Here is a 21,096-nt window from a genome sequence, read left to right on the forward strand (position 1 = left end):
CTTCAAGAGTTTCATGGTGATTTATCAGATGTTCACCCACAGAATGCAAGAAAACTTCCAGCTATGTTCCGTTGGTTTCGTATGATTTTTTTTTTTGTGAATCTGAATCTGATTTTCATTCAGAGAATAAGTGGTATTGATCTAGGATGCAAAAATAGTAGTTGGCACTCTATATAAACATACTACATCGAAATTGGAGTTAAATATAAAATCATATCAGAATCATGGTAAAAGACTCAAATGCTTCCGTTGTTGATACTTACTACAAGACATTCTTGTAAACATGAAGTAAATATTACATTCCTCCAGAAAAGAAACATGTATGGTAATGACTAAACACAATGCACCTCGAAAGTGCAGTTAATTGCATGCCAACATGAAAATAAAAGGTTCTGTTGTTTTGATACACAATAAACAATGTATGGTAATTGATAAATAAATAACAGACGTTTCCAGATAAAAGCTGAAAACAAAGAGACCTAAAGAAACTTACACCAAAAAAAAAAAAAAGACCTAAAGAAAAAGAGTATACCCTACTGAAACCTGTCAAAATACTGTTCAAAGTTAAAATACAAAACTTCTCATTCAGGACATACAAATGAAGAAAACAAGCAGCAAAAACAGTGAAAGAGTTTACTGCTGGTTAGAGTTGGATCTATTTTTTGCGTGGTATTTCTTATGCATAGCAGGGGCAACAACGGCGAAGATCGATCGCCTTTGCTTTTTTGGTGTGACACCAAAGATAAATGACCGCAAAGGAACTCTGGACCGGCTCTCAGAATGAGTCAGCTGCGGTTGAACCGGCTGCTGCTTCTTCATTGATGCAGAGAATTTGTATTCCTCGTTCAACTTTGCCATAACTTTTTCTACTTCAAGTTGGAGCGTTGTCACATGATCCAACCCTGCTTGTAACTCATCTCCAACCTTGTTATTCTCTTGTTTCATATTTAAAATCTCTCCTTGGAACTTTGCAGCTTGGTAGCTCGTAAAGCCGAAGTCTCCATCCTCAGCGCTTGTCTTCAAGGCCTTGGTTATTTCTTCTTGAATGTCACACAAAGAAGAGAACCTGCACTGAAGTTCATCTTTCAGTAGCGAACTCTTTTCCAGCCAAACATTTAGTTCAGTCTGTATCTCCATTAGGTGCTTGTATAACGGCCGTGCATCTGATTTCAGAGAATGTTTTGAATGACTACTTCCTTCTTTCTTTCTCCCTTCCTCGAGCTTTGATATGTCGGACTGTAAATCTTTGATGCTAGTTTCAAACTTCTGTATCTGATGGAACGAAGTGCTAAACTTTAACCAGAAATCCAAGTTCTCCTCCAACAGTTCATCAATGTTAGCTCTGAATTTTTCTTCGATTGCTGATGTAGTGGGAGTATTATCATTTAAAAGGTCCTTGATTGGATCATGCTCTTCATTTTCGGTTGGTGTCTGCCCCTCGTCTAAAGCTTTGAGTGCTTCTTGATTTTCACCTGAACTCCGTATGAGAAGGTCCAATTTCTTATGCAATGCTTTGATCTCTTCATCCTTTATGGCATTGGCACTCTTCAGTTCTTTCATCTGCACTGATGTTTCAAAGAGGTCATTCTCAGCCAGAGTAAACTTCTTCTTGAGATCCTTGTAGTTCCGAAGAGTTGCAGTGTACTCTTTCAATAGAATCTTTTCTTTGTCTGCCAGTCCAGTTGTAAACATTTTCTGCCAGTCTGGCCTATCTTCATTCTTTGACTCCAAATTGGTTAATTCCATATCAAGAAGACTACCAATTGTCTGCCTTGGAGTACTATTCTCCTCGTCCTTGAGCACAAGTTTCTTTTCTTCACTATTATTTTCCAGGGATTGGCAAACATCTCCTTCTTGATCTCCAGCAGAAGTACGGAGTACTTCTTTAGCTTTTACAGAACCATCACCAGGATTTGGTGTTTCCTCATGTTGTGTAGACTCTTGTGCTGAAGATTCTTCATCTTTATGCACCAAAACTTTAGGCTTCTGGTCCTCGTGTGACTTCACTTGCTGCACTGGCTTGAGACCATCAGCAGGATCAACTGCATTATCTCCTCCTTGAAGCTTTTTTTGCAACTTGGCTGCATCAAGAGATTCCTCATTTGTTTTTGATGAGTCTGAGGCACTCAGCTCTTCATCTGGCTTCACGGTTTCCAGCTTATGAGAAATGTGATCAAGGCTGCAATGCGCTTCAGTAAAATGTATCTGGAGATTATTCTTCTGGCTTTCAACACTTTTGTTTAGATCCTGAGCTCGCTGCAATGTTTCCTCCAACTCATTCAGCTTTTTACTCACTAACTCCTTCTTGCCATCAATTAGAGTCGCCTTGTCATCTTCCAAAGTACGAATTTGTTCACATAACTCGTTGTTTTCACTTCTTAATCTATCAACTAGAGCTGTCTGGGATGAAATAGCAGTCTCTAAGCTGATCACTTTACTCACAATCTCGTCAATCCTCTCTGCCATTTCACTAACGGTGAGAGATTCATCTGACACTGCATCATAGTGCTCCTTTATTTTCTCTCGTAACATCTCTAGTTTCTCTCTCTCATGAGTTTCACTCTCCTCTTCCTGCTCTGAATTTGTCCCCTTTACTGCTTTTACGTCTTCATCTTTTGCATATGACTTTCCGGGATTGGCCTGATCATTAGGAAGCTTATTCTTCAGAGACTCAAAGTTCTTCCTGGCATCCTTAACCCTTTGTGACTCAACTCTTGCTTCCTCAGCTGAACTTTCCTGTTTCTTCTGCAACTGAGTCAATGTATCTTGGCATGATTTCAATGCTGCTGCTGCCATCAAACCCCGAGCATCATTATCTTCAATCACCAGACCCTCACCAAACTCATCCTGCAAGCTGCTTACTTTCTCTTGCATTCCCTTGATGTTATTCTCAATCTCCCAGTACTTGGCAAGTCCATTCTCGTACGAGCTCTTTACAAACTCTTTCTCAGTTTGCAGTGCCAGAATCTGCTTCTGAATCTTGTCAATCTCTTCAAGTCCCTCAGGTTTGCTCAAACCAGATTTGGGAACTGTTTTGACAGTTGTTGATTTTCTCACCGACTTCTGAGGCTGCAGTTTCTTGTTGCCAACCGTTGCTTGTTTGATAAGACTCTTCAAATTCTTAGTAGGACCCTTAGGCACCTGTGGGATGTTCCCCTTTGACATGTCTAGAGGCTTTCTCGGTTTAGGTGAGGGCGTTTCGTCTTCATCATCCATTGCAAACTGAACTTGTTCAGGGAAAACAGAAGCAATTGTGTTGTTGGCATTTTGTAGCTCTGTCGAAAGGTGGTCATACCTTTCAGCCAAGGCCCTGTAAGCTCTGTAGGTCTCTTCCACAAAGTGTATCAATTCCGGTCTTTTTTTGTAGTACATTTCTGCTCTCTTGGCAAAGGAGTCTCCATCCTCTGTAATGAGCTGAAGCACAGTTTGCACCTTTTCCTCCATTTCTGCAATTCGATTAGGTGAAGATCAGAATGTGCAAAATCAAATAAATGAACATGGAAAGAAATAGCATACTGTACTCTACTCTAGTCTTGATGCAGAGATACTCAAACATAACAATGTTGAAGAAAAAGAAAGAATAAATAAATAAACAGATAGTTCATATGTTTCAAAGCACATTAAAATCCAAATAACATGTTTCGGTATCAGTTAGAAGAGTTGGAAGATATAAACATGACGCCGAGCCTTCTTTGTAGAGAAGAGTCATGGTTATCAAGTGCGCTACATATTTGTTCCTGGAGTTGATGTAGAATACATGCTAATCAGATGATGAAACCATTCATAAAACTGCTATTTTATGATAAACATATACTTTTGAAATGCAAAGAAATTTAGTTGTAAACCGCCGGAACTGATAATAGTATTTCTGATAGGCAAATACTATCCTGCAATCATTTGACAAGCATCTAAATCCAGTCTGCAATTGTCTAAATCCATTTAGAGCCAAAACAAAAAGTATTGCCAATATGAAAGTTTTTCCAACATAAATTAGCATATAATTTGATTGTAAATATGCAAGTTTCCTGACTCCAAAATAAGCAAAACATGGCACAAATGACATTGGTTCAAATCTTATCATCAAAACTAGAAGATTTTGTAACAGATCAATTCGATCCAGTATATATATATAGTATTTGATGCAATACAATCATGTTACCTTGGAGGTTAATCTCCAGCCATTTTGATTGCTTTGTTCTGATGTGACTCGCCCACCACCATGAATATGCATTGCTTGCAGCTCTCTGTAACATCTTTAGTTCTTCCTCGGTTCCTTTTTCGCTTTCTTTTCAGACCAAAACCATGCAACCCTTCTTTTCTGACCAAAGCATTGGAGGAGTACTTCTGATGATGAAAAAGTAGAGAGAGAGAGAGAGAGGGGGTGTGTGTTTGAATCAAAGAGGAAAACTGAAAAGCAAAGACAGAGTTTGAGGAAGAACAACGTGCACAACAGAGGAAGGTGACACAAACTTTCTAAATATGATCATGGAGGGGAGCAAACTTCGCCAGAATATTATGTCAAAGTCTTCTTTTCGAAAATTAAAGACACAAATCTTTGCTCAATTAAATTAAGAAAATATTTATTAAACATAAAAGCTGGACAAAAAGAAGAGGTATAACTGTGTAATGTAGCTACGCCAGTAATGTGAGAGCACGTGGCAATGCTTGCTTTTCCAGGAAAGGGTGCTTTCACACCCCCAATTTTTATTTGCTTGGGAAGCTTGCAAAACTGACTTTTCTATTCTCTCTGTTGTTGATTTTTTTGGATAAAGTTGAAGGTAAAGCTTAAGACTTGAGATCATGGGAGGGGAAGTGGTAGAAGGAAATGTTATGGGACCTAGAACATTTTTCTTTTTAAGATGCTCTTTTAGAAGAACCTAAATTTGATTAGGAGCAAGACCCCATTTACAAGAGTGGACTAGGACCAAGCTTGGGTGCCCCAAGTCAGTGGTAGAGGCAGGTATTTCTGTTATTTTTGGAAGGGTGCTGTACTGCTGTTTTTCATTTTTCCTTGAATGACAGGAAATTAAGAATCATGAGACCTTAACCGTCATCTTTGGATGCAGAGACACCTTGGTAGTCTTGGGAATTATTTCAACTAGGGATAAGGAAATGCAATAAACCGGTAATTATAGTTAGCAATTTTTCGTATCATGAGCGAATAAAACTCATACTTACGTTTTTTTTGTTTTTTTTTTCAAAAATACTTCCGTACGTTGTATTTTTGAAAGGGATTCGTTAAATTTATCGTATTTTTGAAGTCAAAAATATTATACAAGTACTATACACGATTTTTACGTTTTTTCCCGTATGTTACCCATATTATTGAACAAAAATTAATATAAATTAAGAAATTTAATTATTTAATTAATTAAAAATATTATGCCGAACTTTTCAACAAACTATTTAATGAAATGTCTGAATAATACACGTACGTATTTTTCACGTCCCCTTTTTTTACTAACTATGCTAGTAACTCAATAACAAAAGTTTTTTGGGATTGATCTGAAAATACTACGAGAGTTCCCTACTAGCATTTTGATATGTGTTTATGTCTATATATGTTTGTTTTTCTAATGTGTTGATGGAGACTGCTTCTACAATCGTATCACTATCTTTATCATAAATGTCTTAATTTGAATGGGTTGACCATGTGGGACATGTTTTGAAAAAGTAAAGAGTACTTTGATATTTTCGCGTACAAAATATGGGTATTTGTGGAATATGCATTTGTTGGTCGGACTATGTGACTGGCCTAATTAATTCATAGTCGGCCTATGTGGCTGGCCTAACCCACCCCTTGATGGGAGTCTAAACACATGACCTCTCAAATGAAAAACTATTGTCTTACCATCGGAACAAACACACGCACGCTGGCCTAACCAAGTCATTAGTCAAGATATTATTACCCTATACCATTTGAAGAGAAAAAGTATTCAATCAATAAACAATGTCATCACACTCTCCAAGCAGCACAAGAAGAAAGTAATTGCTGATATTGATGTAAACCTTGCCTCAGAAATCTTGCTGAAGAAGTATGTGTTACAAAGATAGAACTGCAGTTTTGGGGCCAAGAGCATCCCACAACACCCTAAAGTCCAAACACCTTCCTTGCCTCTTCCACTCAATGAAAAGGGATTTTTTTGAAGGACCTTTCAACAAACACTTTAGTACACAAAAGCCACTTGATTCCTAACCTATCCTGCCTCAAGTTAAACATCTGCCGACCACGAATTTTGTACACAAAAGCCACTTGATTCCTAACCTTAATTCATGGTCCAGTTTCACCGCTTCCAACCTGACAGAGGGCTATGCCCCTCCTTTGCAAGTTGCAGAGCCTTATAAGACAAAATATCAAAACCAAATTCAGGGCTCGTCATTGTCATCACTGTAATTCAGAGCCACAGAGCAGGAATCAGAATGCCTCTACCATATAATTGAGATTTAATGAGCTTTTCAAAGCCAACGTTGGAACCAGTGACCAGAATGGTGACAGACATGGATCAAAATCAATCCCAATGCATGAAATTGACATATATATTAAACCAAATGGATTCAGTGCATAATAATGGAGTAAACAAAGTACCATGATCTTGACCTGCATCAAAACAAAGATAGTGGAGCTGAATAGCAAAAAAATTGACCTGAAAGAGCAAAAGTAGGAATCTCACTACTGATCAAAACAGGAAATGAAGAATTTACTCCACAAATCAGTAGACTGGCCCTTAATTAAGTTTGGCGAAAGAGTTTATATACAACAACCTAATAGCATAATCATCATTATCATATTCACAAAAGCCATATTTACAATAAAAGAATATCCATCATATTTCACATTCACTGGTTGACGTGCGCCTAATAATAGAAGGATGACATTGGAGCATTCAGCATGCTGGACAACAAGAAGTGACTTTCCCAGCTCTCTACAAAACTTAAGGCTCTTCGTGCAGGTTAATCTTCTGTGCTTCTAAGCAGGATGCTGGTGCACACTGTCTATCCCATTCTAGATTATTTTCTATTTTAGCCAATTATGTAACAGCTCTGATTCTTCAAGCGGATCACAGAATGAAGAACTCAGTAGAGTAGGGCCAATCCTTCAGAGATATCAGCTAGTTTAGGCATCAAAGTTTTGAAGAGAAGACAGCCATTGTTCCATATAATTCTTGCAATCTGAATAGACAACACAAACACAGAAATTTAGCAAAGAGGACATATTTCAAGAGCAAAACTTAGTACAGTACCACAGATAACATTGCTGGCTGCATAATTTGACAAACCAACAAGCATTTCTCTTACCTAGTGTAAGCAAATTAGATTTTAATCAATCAGAGGTATTGACAGATAAACACTGCAATACGAATAACAAAACAAGAACACCATCTAGAGTTGAAATGTTCAACATGGTATCGGTTTTCATGTGCCAATTCAGTTTCTTATCATGTTTCTTTGGTCCAAATACCGTGTGTTTCTCCAAGTTTTGTGAGCTGCTTCATGCTGAGAACAAGAACTATTACTTGTTTACATTATAACTATAGACATTCAAAGTCTCCATACAGCACCACAGTGCTTCCACTTGCTCCATATATGCTTTCAATGGTTAAGAATATTTGCAGCCACAAAAGTAAGTTCTATATTTACAGCAACAGACAAATACAGGATATGCCTTAAGCGCCAACTGATTTTAAGTAAGCAGAAACTAAGCCAATAATTGCCCCATATCAACTATAATCAGGCAAGACAGTTAGACAGTGACAGATAAATTTCTTCACTATAACAATGATTGACTTAGGATCCTCCAAAATAGAATTGTTTTTGGCATGAAATGAATAACCCAACTTTTATGTATGCCTAGAGGCTAGAGCAAGTAATCACCAAACAGGGCCTAATTAAAAGCATTCAGATAATAACAAATTCCAACCACATAAAAGAGCTCCAAAAGGTTAGTATATGTATTTAGTAATCATTCAAGATGTAGAATATTTAAGAAGGCCAAAACTCAGCAAGATACAATCATTGAACAGTGAGAAAAAGACATTCTCTTACCAGGAGAGAACTCCTCAGGGAGGTTCTTGATGGCACTCAAAAGCTCATTGTTTGAATCTTCCACCACCTCCTTGCAACCAGGGCTATAGCAAGGCACCAGCACAGCAAAACTATTATCCGACTCATCAACACTCTGGAAACCAGAACCATGAGGTTCCAACCACCCAATGGACCAGTCTGAGTCATCGGATTCAGACCCTGACAAGCAGCCACCACCATCTGATGGCACAATTACAACATCATACTCCCTATCAATCCTCCTCTCCTCCCTACTCTGCCATTTCCGCTTCACCTTTCTAGGCGAAGAGGCCATTTTCGTCCCCTTAACCGAAGGGAACTGAACCGTTCCAGGTTCCCTCAGGCCCCCAAAACCCCACTCTAACGGAGAATTCACTGAAGACCCATTATTAGCAGGCTCTTTCTCTTTCCCACCCCACCAGCACCACGAAAAACGAGTGAAAGACACTGCCATTTTTTCCACACTCCCCAAATTTGTTGAAAGCTAAAAGATTATGAACCAGCAACTCTCTCTCTCTCTCTTTCTCTTTGCCCTTGAACGAGTTGTGGAAAAAAAAAACAAAAAAGAGATAGCAGAAAGCCAGAGACTCAATTTGAGACCAAAAGAATGGGAAGTGCAAATGGTTCCTGCCTGATGCAGTAACCCCTGAATGAGTCACTGATCACTTTAATCACCAACAAAAATAATTCATACCAGACAAATGTATTAATAAATTCAATCTCACAAATCCAGAAACCCCAATGATGATTAAGACAAGGAAAAACTGAAAAAAGCAAAAATCTTTAGAACAAATCTAAACAAAGCAAAAAGTCATTGATTTTTTGCTTTCCTCATAGATCAAAGAGTCAAATCCAAACAAAAAAAAAGGCAACACTTTGTCCACTAGAATCTAGGCTCTCTGATCAACCATCTCAATTTCCCAAAAACTCTCTCAAAGAATTTTAACACAAATAAAACCCAACTTGAAGTTGATCACTCAAGCACAAACAAAACCAGCTTGAAGTTAATCACTCAAGCACAAATAAAACCAACTTCAAATCAAAAACCAATCCCCAATTCAACCAAAAAAACACACTCCAAAATTCCTCTGCTTTTTCAGTTCCCAAAGTCACCCAGAAAGCTCAAACATGATCGGAAAACCCAGAACCAAAAAAACGATCAGAAAGTTTCAGTCTTTCAACAAAATCCGACTTCAAGAACAAAAACCCACCAAGAAAATCAAACAAGGACGAATTGGGTCACTGTAACTACGACCAAGTCGGGACTTTTCCTCGACTTAAATGGTGAAACCGGTCATTTTAACCCGGAAAATGAAAAAAGACCGGAACTTTCTCGACGGTGATACCCTCAACAAATTTTCAGAGAGAGAGAGGAAAAGACTAAAATGGGCCTCCCACCCTAATCACCATGTTCATTCTTCTTCTTCTTCTTCTTCTGGTTCTCTCTCTCTCTCTCTTACAAATTACAAAACCAAAGTTAAAGTTAAACCAACTGACCAAAGCTTCTTCCCATTTATAATGAATTTTTTTTTTTTTTTTGGTTTCTTTGGACTATTTTGTGGCCGAATGGACGGTTGAGATCTAGAGTTGTGAGGTGGTACAGCGGAGCATGGGGGTTACTGTGCTCCTCCAATAATTTGACTTTTGGTAAAACAAGTGGGGGGGGCTGGGTGGCCGTCCAAATTTGCTGACGTGGCGGATCCAAACCCAATCATGGCGTGTGTTTGCGGTGCAAGTTACTGACGCCCGTAATTCAGGTCATCCAATCGTTTAGGGAAATAAATTAAAAAATGACCAGGATAGATGATATAGATATTTAAGGAATAAAGGTCTATGGAAATTTGAGACTTGCCCCGAAACATGGGCTGAAGTTCCTAGTCTAAATACTAGAGTCAATTATAGACACTAGCACCAGTAGGCTTTGGTCATAAAATTTTCAGGATTTTCGGAGAAGTTTCAAATTTGGACTCAGTTCTAGAGTTTATGTGATTGTCAAAATGCATATTAATTAATATCATCCTGTTTATGGATTAAGACTCAAAAAAATTTAACGTACTAGCAAGTAGAAAAGAAAAAACGTTTTGATTCAAATCAATCACATGACGATGATATTTTCAAAGAAGGTATACGAGTAGGGTTTTTTTATTCATGACATCTTCAAGATTTTTAGAAGAGTTCTAAATTTGAACCAAGTTCTATGAACACTTGTAACATGAAGTTTAAGTGACATGTCCAAATGCATATTGATTAATATCTTCATGTTTATGGATTAAAACACGTTTGATGTACTAGCAAGCAGAAAAAATTGGTTTGATTTTGATACCTAGATATCAACCACATGATGATAATATCTTGACAAAATATACGAGCATCGCGGCTTGTACTGTGGCCGGCCAACCCAATCATAAAGATAATGAAGCGATGCATCTCATATAACCTATTGGCAAAAGGATCAGACATGTCCAAGAAAACTTATTAGATTCACATGGTCCAGTTGGATGGACGTTCCCAATTGAACCCTTACACACCGCCATCAAATTCTTGAGGTCAAAAGAAGCTAGTTATAACATAACTATCATGAGCATTTGCTCAAGTCATCAATTCAATCATGCTCAAACTAGGCAAGGGCCCGAAAACCAAACTCTGCTCTAACGGCAATGATTTCTAGTACAAATGTAGAGACAAGTAACATTGTCTCTTACCATCAGCGATGGTTTATATTAGGTCTTGAACTAGGTTTATGTATCACCTCGTGAGTGTAACATTGTAGCTCATCAAAGTACTGGTTTGTTGACATGTTCTCCATACACGGTATTCATCATCTGTAATTCTTTACTCTCTTTTGTCATTACAAGTATGTAGACAGCAGCTCTCTACTAAATTGAATCTAGTATTACTTAGAAACAAAAGCTGTGTTTATTTTTTTTAAACAACAGTACAAAGCAGATAATTTTATCTCTTACCATAACCAGAACGGTATATAAAGAAAGATGTATGTTATTATTGAATTGTTGCATAAATATAATATTTAACAAGAGGAACCCCAGAACGCGCCGCACACGCCTAGGACTCCCCCAACTCTCTCTTGTGCTCGTCCGGCGGCACGTCCTTGCGGCGTTGTCATCGGACGGGTTGTTTTCTTTCTCGCCGTTCGTTATTGACGTGTGAGTGAGTCGTTTCGATGCTTGATGGCTGCTAGCGGTGGTTGGATGTGGTTTGGATGGTGGCTGCCATTGGTGGATCTGGTTTGGGTCGCGGGTGCTCTGGTCGGACTGATGATGGAGGGCGGTCGGATCTGGGCAATCTGGCTGGTGCTTGGTGGTGGTGCTGTGGCGAAAGGGCTGGGTTCTCCTTCGTTCGATGGGTGGTGGCTGAGGTCGACATCGCGGCCTGCTCGTGAGAGCAGCCCGGATCCAGGCTATACGGGATCTTTTCCGGCTTTCTCTGCGAGCACTCCTGGGTGGAGACCTTGGTGTATGGGGCGACGATGGTGGAGCGCTGGCGGTGGAATGACTAGGGCGGTGGTTGGCTGGAGGTAGTACGACGGAACCGGTGATGCCACGGTGGTGGGTCTAGTGCAAGGTTTTGCCGGCCTAGCTAATGGGCTGCAGTGATTATACAGTTGGGTCGGGTTTAATTTTGTTGGGCCCTTGGTGATGGGCAGTTATCACTAGTCTTTAGGGTTTGGTTTCTTTTTAGGGTTTGGTTTCTTTTGTTTTGTCTTAAGTGTTAGCTGTTGGGTCGGGTGCACTGCAATTTTGGCATAGACAATCTTCTATCTGGCGGTCTAGAGGTCGTTCCTGTTCTGGAGTTAAGTCAGCAGCGGTGACGAAATAGTCTGGCGGTGGCATACTAGCATTGACAATCATCCTTGGCTTTCTAGTGGGAATGTTCTTGGTTGATCTCGGGTCGGAGGCGATGGCGTTTTGGAGCAGTGGTGGATGGATGGTGTCGATAATAGGGTGGTGATGATGTTGGGTTTTCTTTAGTCCCAGGTTTGAATGTCCGGCAATCCTTTTGGTTGAGTTTAGGTCACAACGAGTGTTGGCTTGGTCGATCAAAAACTGGTCAGGAGGACTCTGGTTGGTGAGTTCGTGTCGACACAAGTGAGTTGTCTAGTCTTAGAGTTCTTACTGGCTAGACGAGAGGCGCGATGTCAAGGATTTACTGCTCCTGCGTTTATTGTCTTGTCATACAGTTGTAGTGCAAGTTTAGAGTCAGTATATAGAGTTCCCAGTGGGAAGTCTAGTGGCCATTTCTGAGTAAGAGATGTCGCCAAAACTCTTTGTAAGCAGTTCATTATTAATGAAGTTCTTATTTGATCAAAAAAAAAAAAAACAAGAGGAAATTATTAGTGAATTACTCGAGATCGGCAGCCAATTCATAGCTAGCACACTGCTTCCACTTGACCACAACACAAGCGTGTTTAAACTTTTCTTCCTCCAGTTGGGTCCTTTCCATGTGCCTCACTCCACCAAAGTCCAAAAAGAAAGTTATTATGTTTGATTAATTTTCTTCATAAATCACATCAACTTGGTGAAGAATTCCCTGGGGCATAGGAATAGATCATATATCTTAATTCCCCAAATCATAAAATTGGAAGTTTAATATAACTTTGTGAAATTTGTTAATTGTGAATTTGTGATGGAGTTATTATGTGTTTGATTGAGATTGGAGTTCAATCTAATCAATGAAGGGCATTAGAGAGTCTTTGAATGGGAAAGTAGGAACATAGAATATGAAAATTGCTTATTTTTTAAAACTTTTCCAAATATTTGGAATTTGTTGTTTAATATGGCATTTAATTTTAGTTTGTCAACATATTTAAAAAATAAAAAAATAAAAATAAACAATCATTTGGCCAAATTGGAATGGCAACAAGAAGCTTCACGGGTAGCTGTGAATTAAGAGGACATGATTATGACCTAGCACAAAATGGTTCACTATAAGTCTATAATATACAGCATTCTTTAATCATTTGTCTTTAACGTTTTGATTATTTTTATTTTTTCACTATCAATCTTGAAATTGTACATGAAATTTTCTTTATGTGTCATGAAGAACGAAAAGACAATAAAAAGATTGAGACTCGGGATCTTGACATAAATATATTACCATTCCAACTGCATGTTGTCCAAAAAAACAAAATGCATGTTGTGCCAAAAAATATATGAAATTAGATGGCCTAGCTAGTTGCAGATTGAATTATAACTCTCTGGAGGAGGGACTATATGTCAATTTTGCACGTTACATGAGAATGAAATATTAAAAGGGATATTGACCAAAAAGGGCACGACTGGAAGAGAAAGATAGTGCCATCCAATACACGGGTAGCCATTAATTTACGAAAATCAATTGCACAATATCTTTCACTACCCCAAAACAAACTTCAAGGCTTCACTTTCAGTTTGGGTATATTTTGTATGTGGTAGCAATATAGCATGTGATTTGTAGTCTTAAAAAGACTTGTGGTTGTGCTCTTAAGCCTCTCTTATCTGATCTTGTGTGGCAAAACAAGGGCAAGTCAATTGCAAGCTAGTTGCCATGCAAGTGTACCCTACAAGTGAAATGATGAAATGAACTTGTCCTTGGTCCCTGCCCAAAGAAAATTAGTTGAGGAATGATCATATCATTGATGGGTGACAACACCTTCCTCTTTTTTTTTTTTTTTTTTTTTTTTTTTTAGAGAAACGGATTGGATGACAACACTAAGATTTATATGACTGTCATACTGTGTCATTATGTTGATATATTGTCATTAAATTTAACCACTTACATAAAACTAGTAGATTGATCATACAATAATGTCGGGTTATGATTGTTGTGCATCAATTCTCTTGGCAACCAATAACCTTTCATTCATGGCAACTAATAACTATCATATGATACCTATTAGTGAGAAGTACTTGATATGCATCATATGAAAAATTCATGGACTGGACGAGCTAGGCTATGTGAGTGAGAAAGTTTGTGTTGCCTAAATGCCTTAAATAGAGAGCATTTGTCTTTTGAGAAATTAATGATTTGGCGTGTATAAATTGAACTTTCTTTCGTTTTCATATAGGTGTGATGGGAAAATGTAGGCTGAAAGAGACCTTTATTTGTTGATATCTATCATGTGAAGAGATTCATAGACTAGACGAGTTTGGCTATGTGATTGAGCATCTTTATGTTATGTAAAATCAAATGCCTACTCAACCAAAAGAAAGAAAGACATTAGTTGAAAGTGAAAAAAAAAAAAAAAAAAACTATTTAAGTGAGGTTAAATTATGTAGTGTGATAAAAAAAAAAGGTCAAATCTTTAGTAGTATTCATCTGAATAGTAATTGACGAAAGAAATTATGCTCATTCACCTCTAGATGTAGATCCAATAGTGGAAATATTTCTAAAGAGTTGTATTGATTTCCACCGTTGAATTTATATTGAAGAGCGATAGAGCATAATTTTTTTAGTCAAATACTAAGGGAATGAACACTGCTAGCCAAGTAATACACCAACAACCATGCAAGCCCTAGGAATTTCACCCATTTTGCAGTGGAGGTTAGGGGAACCACCTCCATAGAAAAGACGTCGTCCTAATCCTTAAAAGCCATAGTTCGGTCATCATCATCATCACGCTTGAAGATGACCACTCGTGTCTCTATACCCCAAATGTTGGGAAAAGCTGCTTCACATAAGCTTCGTTGGTAAACTTTCCGGCCATAAATAGCAAATAGCCTCTTGAATGTTTGTATTTGTCTTTGAAACTTAATACTAAAATAAGTTGTTTTCATTCTCTCACAACTTTGATAAAAATTTTACCATCGAAATTTATTGCTCACAATTTCGGTAGTCCCTGAAAATAAGGTCACTAACCCACTTGAGAGAGAGAGAGAGCCCGATCGGGTATTTTCTTTTTCATTTTTTTTTATTGTATGAAAAAGATTGGGAAAAATTAAAGGTCAGAATTAAAAGAAGAAAGTGAAAAATTACTTTACTTGTTTGTTTCTTTCGGGATTGGTTTGGTTTGATCCGTTCGGCTTTTTGTAATCTTTTCAATAAAATTTCGAGATAAGACGTGGAGTTTATCCTATTTCTGCTTTATAAAAAATAAGAAAATAAATTTAAAAAAAGTTAGTTGTGGATCCAAAGCCCAAATAAATTCTAAAGATTGAAAACCACGGCCCAAATCAAAACCAGATGAAATCCCCTCCCAACGGCTAGTTTTATCCTTTTGGGAAAACACCACCAACTCTCTTTAACCTTTCGGTAAAGATAACGCCGTTAATAAACGTCCGTAAGAAAGATTTTGAAATCCACAAAGGGGCGAAATTCCCTCTTCTCTATTTTCAACGGCTACTTCTCTCTCTCTCTCTCTCTCTCTCTCTCTCTCTCTCTCTCTTTTCTCTCCGATTCTCTTTTTTCCTCTCACATTCTTCAACAATCAAGAACAAACAACACAGAAACCTTGACCACAGTTTCGATAAATCCTAATGACGAAGAACCCATAATCGCAAAACCAGGTATGTTTCTGGGCTCACCTTTCTTTTTCTCAAATTTTTTTGGGTCTTCTGAAAGAGGAATGAAGAAATCTGGGGTTTCCAGTTTCAATTGCGAGCTAATAGAGACTTGGGCATTGTTTATATGTTTGTTTTCTTGAAATTCCTGCCACTTTTTTTTTGTTTTTTTTTGTGATTTTTGATTTCCTGGGTCTGGGAAATTCAGAGACTTGGGAGTGTTTCATATTATGTGTCTATGAATTTCCACAAGTTTTTGGGCTTTTGTTCATTTGTATGAGTGATTTCCAAGAAAATGAAAAAAAAAAGTTCAAATCTTTATTTTGGTTTATGTTCTTTTTTGGGGTTTGTTTCTGCTTTTAGTATATATATACTAATCCCCTTCCCTGTACTTGGATCAGTTTAAAATTAGGTTAATTAGCTTCCTTATGTCTTAAAGTTGGAAAATTTTAAATCTTTGAAATGCTTTATCTCCTTTGCCTCTTGCAGCAAACAAAAAAAGCATGCATTTTTATTTGCATATAGTTTACCTAAACCCTGATATAGACATGTATTTGTTGATTCTTTGTTGAAGGGAGTAAAATTTGAGAGTAGACACAGACACATTTGTCCACAAATTAATTGAAAAGGCAAGTGTTTGGTTATTTATAAGTATCTTCTTTTGATGAAGTGGCACAAATTGTGAAAGTGAACTGCTAGCTTCTACATATATAGATCTGCACAAGTTTCTTGCAAATATGTGCCTGAAAGAATTGACCTGCTGTAGGCTTAATTGTTGACGTTCTTGTTCTTTTACTTATCATTTGTTGTTATGAGTAGGCATTTGTGTTTGATCAAAGGTCAGAAATAAAGAGGTTGTCTAAAGCATGATTTGCCGTTAGCAGTACTATCACTTTAGCTGCATTTTATGTTTACTTGTGTTACTACATTGTCCTTATGATTCGAAAGAACTGGTAATTTTATGGTTATATGTCGGAGGGTTTAAGATGAGTTACTTAGGCTGTTTGTATATGCTTAATGACTGCAAATTAAAGTTTTGTTATGCCTGCTGATTATAAGTTCTTTTTTTCTTTTCTTTTTGCAAACAGTACTGTTGAATGCAGAAGAACATGGACAGCGTTTATGCAGAGCTGGATGAAGTTAAAGCTGAGCTTGAGAAGCTCAGGACTGAATACAAAAGCAAAGCAGAACTATCCGAAAACTTGAGGAGAGCACACAACGAGCAGCTCAGTAAAGTCCAGGAGGCAAGTTTAAAAATCGAGAAGCAGGCTCAGGAACTGAATGAGAATGCAGAAAAGATATCCGCAGTGCAGCAGATGTGTGACGATCTCAAATGCAGTTTGAAAGATAAAGAGTCCATGATTCAACATCTCAGGGCTGCAAACGATAGACTTCGAGTTGATTGTGATGAGAAGTACCGAAAATTGGAAGAAACCAACAGAGTGTTGGCATTGGCTTTAGATGAAGCAAATGAGAGGAAAATGGATGAAGAGCAAACAATTCGTGCTTACAAAGAAGAGATTCAAGGCCTCAAGGGACGTCTATCTGATTCACAGAAGAAATGTTTGGAAGTAGAGAAGAAAGCTAATGCATCAAAAGAACTAAGAGAAAGGGATGAGATGATTCGCAGAGTAGAGGAGGAAAATCGGAAAGTTCAAGATCAGCTAAAGTGGAAGAAGGAGCAGTTCAGGCATCTAGAAGAAGCACATGAGAAGCTCCGAGACCAGTTCAAGGAAAGTAAAAAAGAATGGGAGAGGGAGAAGTCTTCATTGCTTGATGAGATTTGTTCATTGCAGACAAAACTGGATTCTCAAACCAGAATTTCAGATGATCTTCAAAAGCAGCTGAAGATGTGCAACCATGCCTTGGCCCATGAAGAAAGCCGTAGAAAGCGTCTGGAAGTTCAAGTGTCTGAATTCCAAACACGCTTTACAAGTGACTCTTTTGACAGTGAGGATGAAAAATCGCAACTGGAACGCTTGACTGCAGAGAGGGACAAAGAAATTGCATCTCTAAGGCAATCTCTAAGCACAAAAGCAACACTTCACAAAGAAATGGAATATCAAGCAGGGAAGCTACAGCAAGAAAATGAGGAGTTGCGGATGTCCCTCAAAGAACTCCAGGAAGCCCAAATCCAATCTGCACCAGGGTCACCTTCTTTGGCAAAGCTGCGAAGCAAGCTCAAAAGATTGGAGCAGATGCACAGAGATTCTGTTGCAGATCATAGGGCTAAAGAAGATGAATGGAGCTCTCAACTGGAAAATATGACAGTGGACCTGAACAACTATAAGTCTGAGTTAGAGAACAAAGATGCAGCAATAACTGGGCTCAGGTTAGAATTGGAACAGATGCAGAGAGACCTCACCTCAGATCTCAGAGCTAAGGAATATGAATGTAGCTCTCAATTTGAAAAAATGAAAGATGAATTGAACATTTGTAAATATGAGTTAGAGAGTAAAGATGCAGCACTAAAAGAACTCAATATGGAAATGGAGCAGATGCATAAAGCCTGTACTACAAATGGTGCCGAAGATGCTGAGTGGAGCTCTCAACTTGAAAAGATGGCAGATGATGTGAAAAGCTATATTTCTGAGCTAGAGCGAAAAGATGCAATGATAACCGAGCTCAAGATGGAAATGGAGCAGATGCATAAAGCCTGTACTACAAATGGTGCCAAAGATGCTGAGTGGAGCTCTCAACTTGAAAAGATGGCAGATGATGTGAAAAGCTATATTTCTGAGCTAGAGCGAAAAGATGCAATGATAACCGAGCTCAAGATGGAAATGGAGCAGATGCACAGGGACTGTACTACATATCGGGCCAAAGAGACTGAATGGAGCTCTCAACTAGAGAAGATGACAGGTGATCTGGAAAGCCATATTTCTGAACTAGAGAGAAAAGATGCAGCAATAACCGCCCTCAAGATGGAAATGGAGCAGATGCACGGGGACTGTACTACATATCAGGCCAAAGAGGCTGAATGGAGCTCTCAACTAGAGAAGATGACAGGTGATCTGAAAAGCCATATTTCCGAACTAGAGAGAAAAGATGCAGTAATAACCGAGCTCAAGACGGAAATGGAGCAGATGCACAGGGACTGTACAACATATCGGGCCAAAGAGACTGACTGGAGCTCTCAACTAGAGAAGTTGACAGGTGATGTGAAAAGCTATATTTCCGAGCTAGAGAGAAAAGATGCAGTAATAACCGAGCTCAAGATGGAAATGGAGCAGATGCACAGAGACTATACAATTAATCAGGCCAAAGAGACTGAATGGAGCTCCCAACTAGAGAAGATGACAGGTGATGTGAAAACCTATATTTCCAAGCTAGAGTGTAAAGATGCAGCAATAAATGAGCTGAAGATGGAAATGGAGCAGATGCACAGAGACTATACAATTAATCGGGAAAAAGAGACTGAATGGAGCTCCCAACTAGAGAAGATGACAGGTGATGTGAATGTTTTTAAGTCTGAGCTAGAGTGTAAAGATGCAGCAATAAATGAGCTCAAGATGGAGTTGGAAGCTTGTCACTCTCTAACTGTGCAGCTCAAGTTGCAAAACGAGGAGCTTTCTGTCATGTTATTGGTGTTGAAGCTTGGAATCTCTGAGGCTCAGTTGAAGATTTCAAATGAGCGTTCTGAAATGGTTCTGCTTGACAAAGAGAAAGAAGAGTATATATCTCTTTTGATGCAGCAAGTGGAGATGAAGAATGCTGCTCTGGTTATTGCACAGGCAGGTATCGAAGAAGAATGTGAGAAGGCTGCATTTTTATCTAGGAGGATTGAAGCTTTGGATCTCATTGAGAAAGAACAACTTCTAATGCAGGAAGAACTTGACAGGTACAAGGAAATGCTGGAGGACTCATCCAAGCATGAACTTTGCTTGAAACAGCAACTTTTGCAGATTGAAAGTGTTCTAGAAAGAGAACGTAGAGAAGTTAATGATGCCTTAGAGAGAGCAAATACTGAGTTGGCTGAGAAAATCAGTGAAGGAAGTGAAATTGAAATGGAATTGCATATATGGAAGTCCATCACTGAAAATTTAAGAACTGATCTTGAAGTAAGTCTGGCCATACGTAAAGAGTTAGAAGCTTCTCTTCTTGCAGAGGTAGATGTTGGGGAGACCATCAAGCAAGAGAATAAGGGTCTTCTTTGTGTTCTAGAAGAGAAAGACAAAACAGTAGAAAACCTCCAGCAGCAGATCGTGTTACTGGAGCAGAAGCTCAAGAGAACAGATGCAGATGCAGAAAATGCTGGTTCTGAACAAATAGAGGCAGCGATGTCCTTGGAGAAACTCCAGAACGAGGTCAGCCAGCTAGAGCATGAATCACTGATGAAAGAGTTCACAGGTGTTTTGCTTGCCCAAATTGGTGCAGAGAGACTATTTGAGCATGAGAAGGAGAAACTTATCCAACTTGTAGAACAGAAATACCAGAGAGTGAATGATCTTATGCAGCTTGTGGAGTCCTTGGAGAATAAGTTTAATTGCTCAGTAGTTTCTCTCTCTTCACAGCTAGCTGAAAAACAGGCGGAAATTAATCTCATCCATGAGGCTTGGGAGGACATCACTGCTGCACAGATTATGGCTGCAGTTGAAAATGAAGAAAAGAAGTCAGTGATTGCGGAACTTGAGGTTGAAATCTGTAGTTTACAGACAAAGCTGGAATCACAGCAGAAATCCTTGTATGATTCACAACAGCGAGCACTGGAGTTTGAAGCTGAATTGAAAACAAAAGAGCTGGAAGCGCAGAAACGGAGTGATCAAATGAAGACAAAGCTGAGAAATTCAGATGCCTTAATTGAAGAACTCAAGAGTGAAAGAAGAAATGTACTTGAAGATGTCATTAAGTTGTCATCAGAAAGTATCAGTCAGTTCTCCAGTACAGACAAACAACTGAGGGGTATGTTGGAAGAGATGGTGCTCTCTTTTGAAAACCAAGGTCCAAAAATGGATTTGGAATGGACTGATGAGTTTATTGACCCAGAAAAAGAGAATGTTTCTACGCCTACCATGATGAAGAAATGTGAAGTAATTTCTGACTTAAGATCTCCATTTAGAGACCTCAACACTTAGCTGCAATGTGAAAATGAAGCACGGATTCTTTATTTTTAACTTACGTGTATTAATTCATGCGTATGTAATTATTTTGTTTTTGACAAACAATTTAACCACGAATTTGATTAACTGTTGTAAGTCCCCAAGTTAGGAAATTATATTTCTTCAGTTTTTTTAAGTTCATCTTGCAAATTTCCTTGTTTTAGCTATCATAGAGTTTTAGGGGTGCATCAGATGCATTCTATAGCAGTTCATATAGCCAACAGACAAAATAAATAGATTCATCGGCATTACAGAACAATGAATATCAGAAAATGATCTTCCTTAGTCAAACACTGAATCCATTACATGTGCATTTAAGTAACACGTCACCTCCATTAGAAACAACCAAAAGCTGCCTTCAATAAATTTCCAGTCATCTGGTAAATGTAGCAGTTGACATGGCACCCCAGATAACAGGAAATTATCAATCTTGATGGTCG

General features: G+C 38.4%; 3 protein-coding genes across 3 annotated transcripts; 1 reads left to right on the forward strand and 2 right to left on the reverse strand.

Annotated features, from left to right (window-relative positions):
- Positions 1–85: 85 nt before the first annotated feature.
- LOC112187015 (protein NETWORKED 2D) lies at positions 86–4,529 on the reverse strand. The gene is made up of 2 exons (XM_024325624.2): positions 4,160–4,529; positions 86–3,446 (listed from the first exon to the last, which is right to left on the reverse strand). Exons 1-2 carry the CDS (start codon positions 4,251–4,253, stop codon positions 634–636), a joined length of 2,907 nt encoding a protein of 968 aa, XP_024181392.1. The 5' UTR covers positions 4,254–4,529; the 3' UTR covers positions 86–633.
- A 2,145-nt stretch (positions 4,530–6,674) lies between these two features.
- On the reverse strand, positions 6,675–9,540 carry LOC112187097. The gene is made up of 2 exons (XM_024325742.2): positions 8,044–9,540; positions 6,675–7,170 (listed from the first exon to the last, which is right to left on the reverse strand). Exons 1-2 carry the CDS (start codon positions 8,513–8,515, stop codon positions 7,115–7,117), a joined length of 528 nt encoding a protein of 175 aa, XP_024181510.1. The 5' UTR covers positions 8,516–9,540; the 3' UTR covers positions 6,675–7,114.
- Positions 9,541–15,400: 5,860 nt separating this feature from the next.
- LOC112189798 (uncharacterized protein At4g38062) lies at positions 15,401–20,783 on the forward strand. The gene is made up of 2 exons (XM_024329150.2): positions 15,401–15,563; positions 16,646–20,783. Exon 2 carries the CDS (start codon positions 16,655–16,657, stop codon positions 20,630–20,632), a length of 3,978 nt encoding a protein of 1,325 aa, XP_024184918.1. The 5' UTR covers positions 15,401–15,563; positions 16,646–16,654; the 3' UTR covers positions 20,633–20,783.
- Positions 20,784–21,096: the final 313 nt, after the last annotated feature.

This window comes from Rosa chinensis, chromosome 2, assembly GCF_002994745.2.
Source record: "Rosa chinensis cultivar Old Blush chromosome 2, RchiOBHm-V2, whole genome shotgun sequence".
NCBI classification, from domain to species: Eukaryota; Viridiplantae; Streptophyta; class Magnoliopsida; order Rosales; family Rosaceae; genus Rosa; species Rosa chinensis.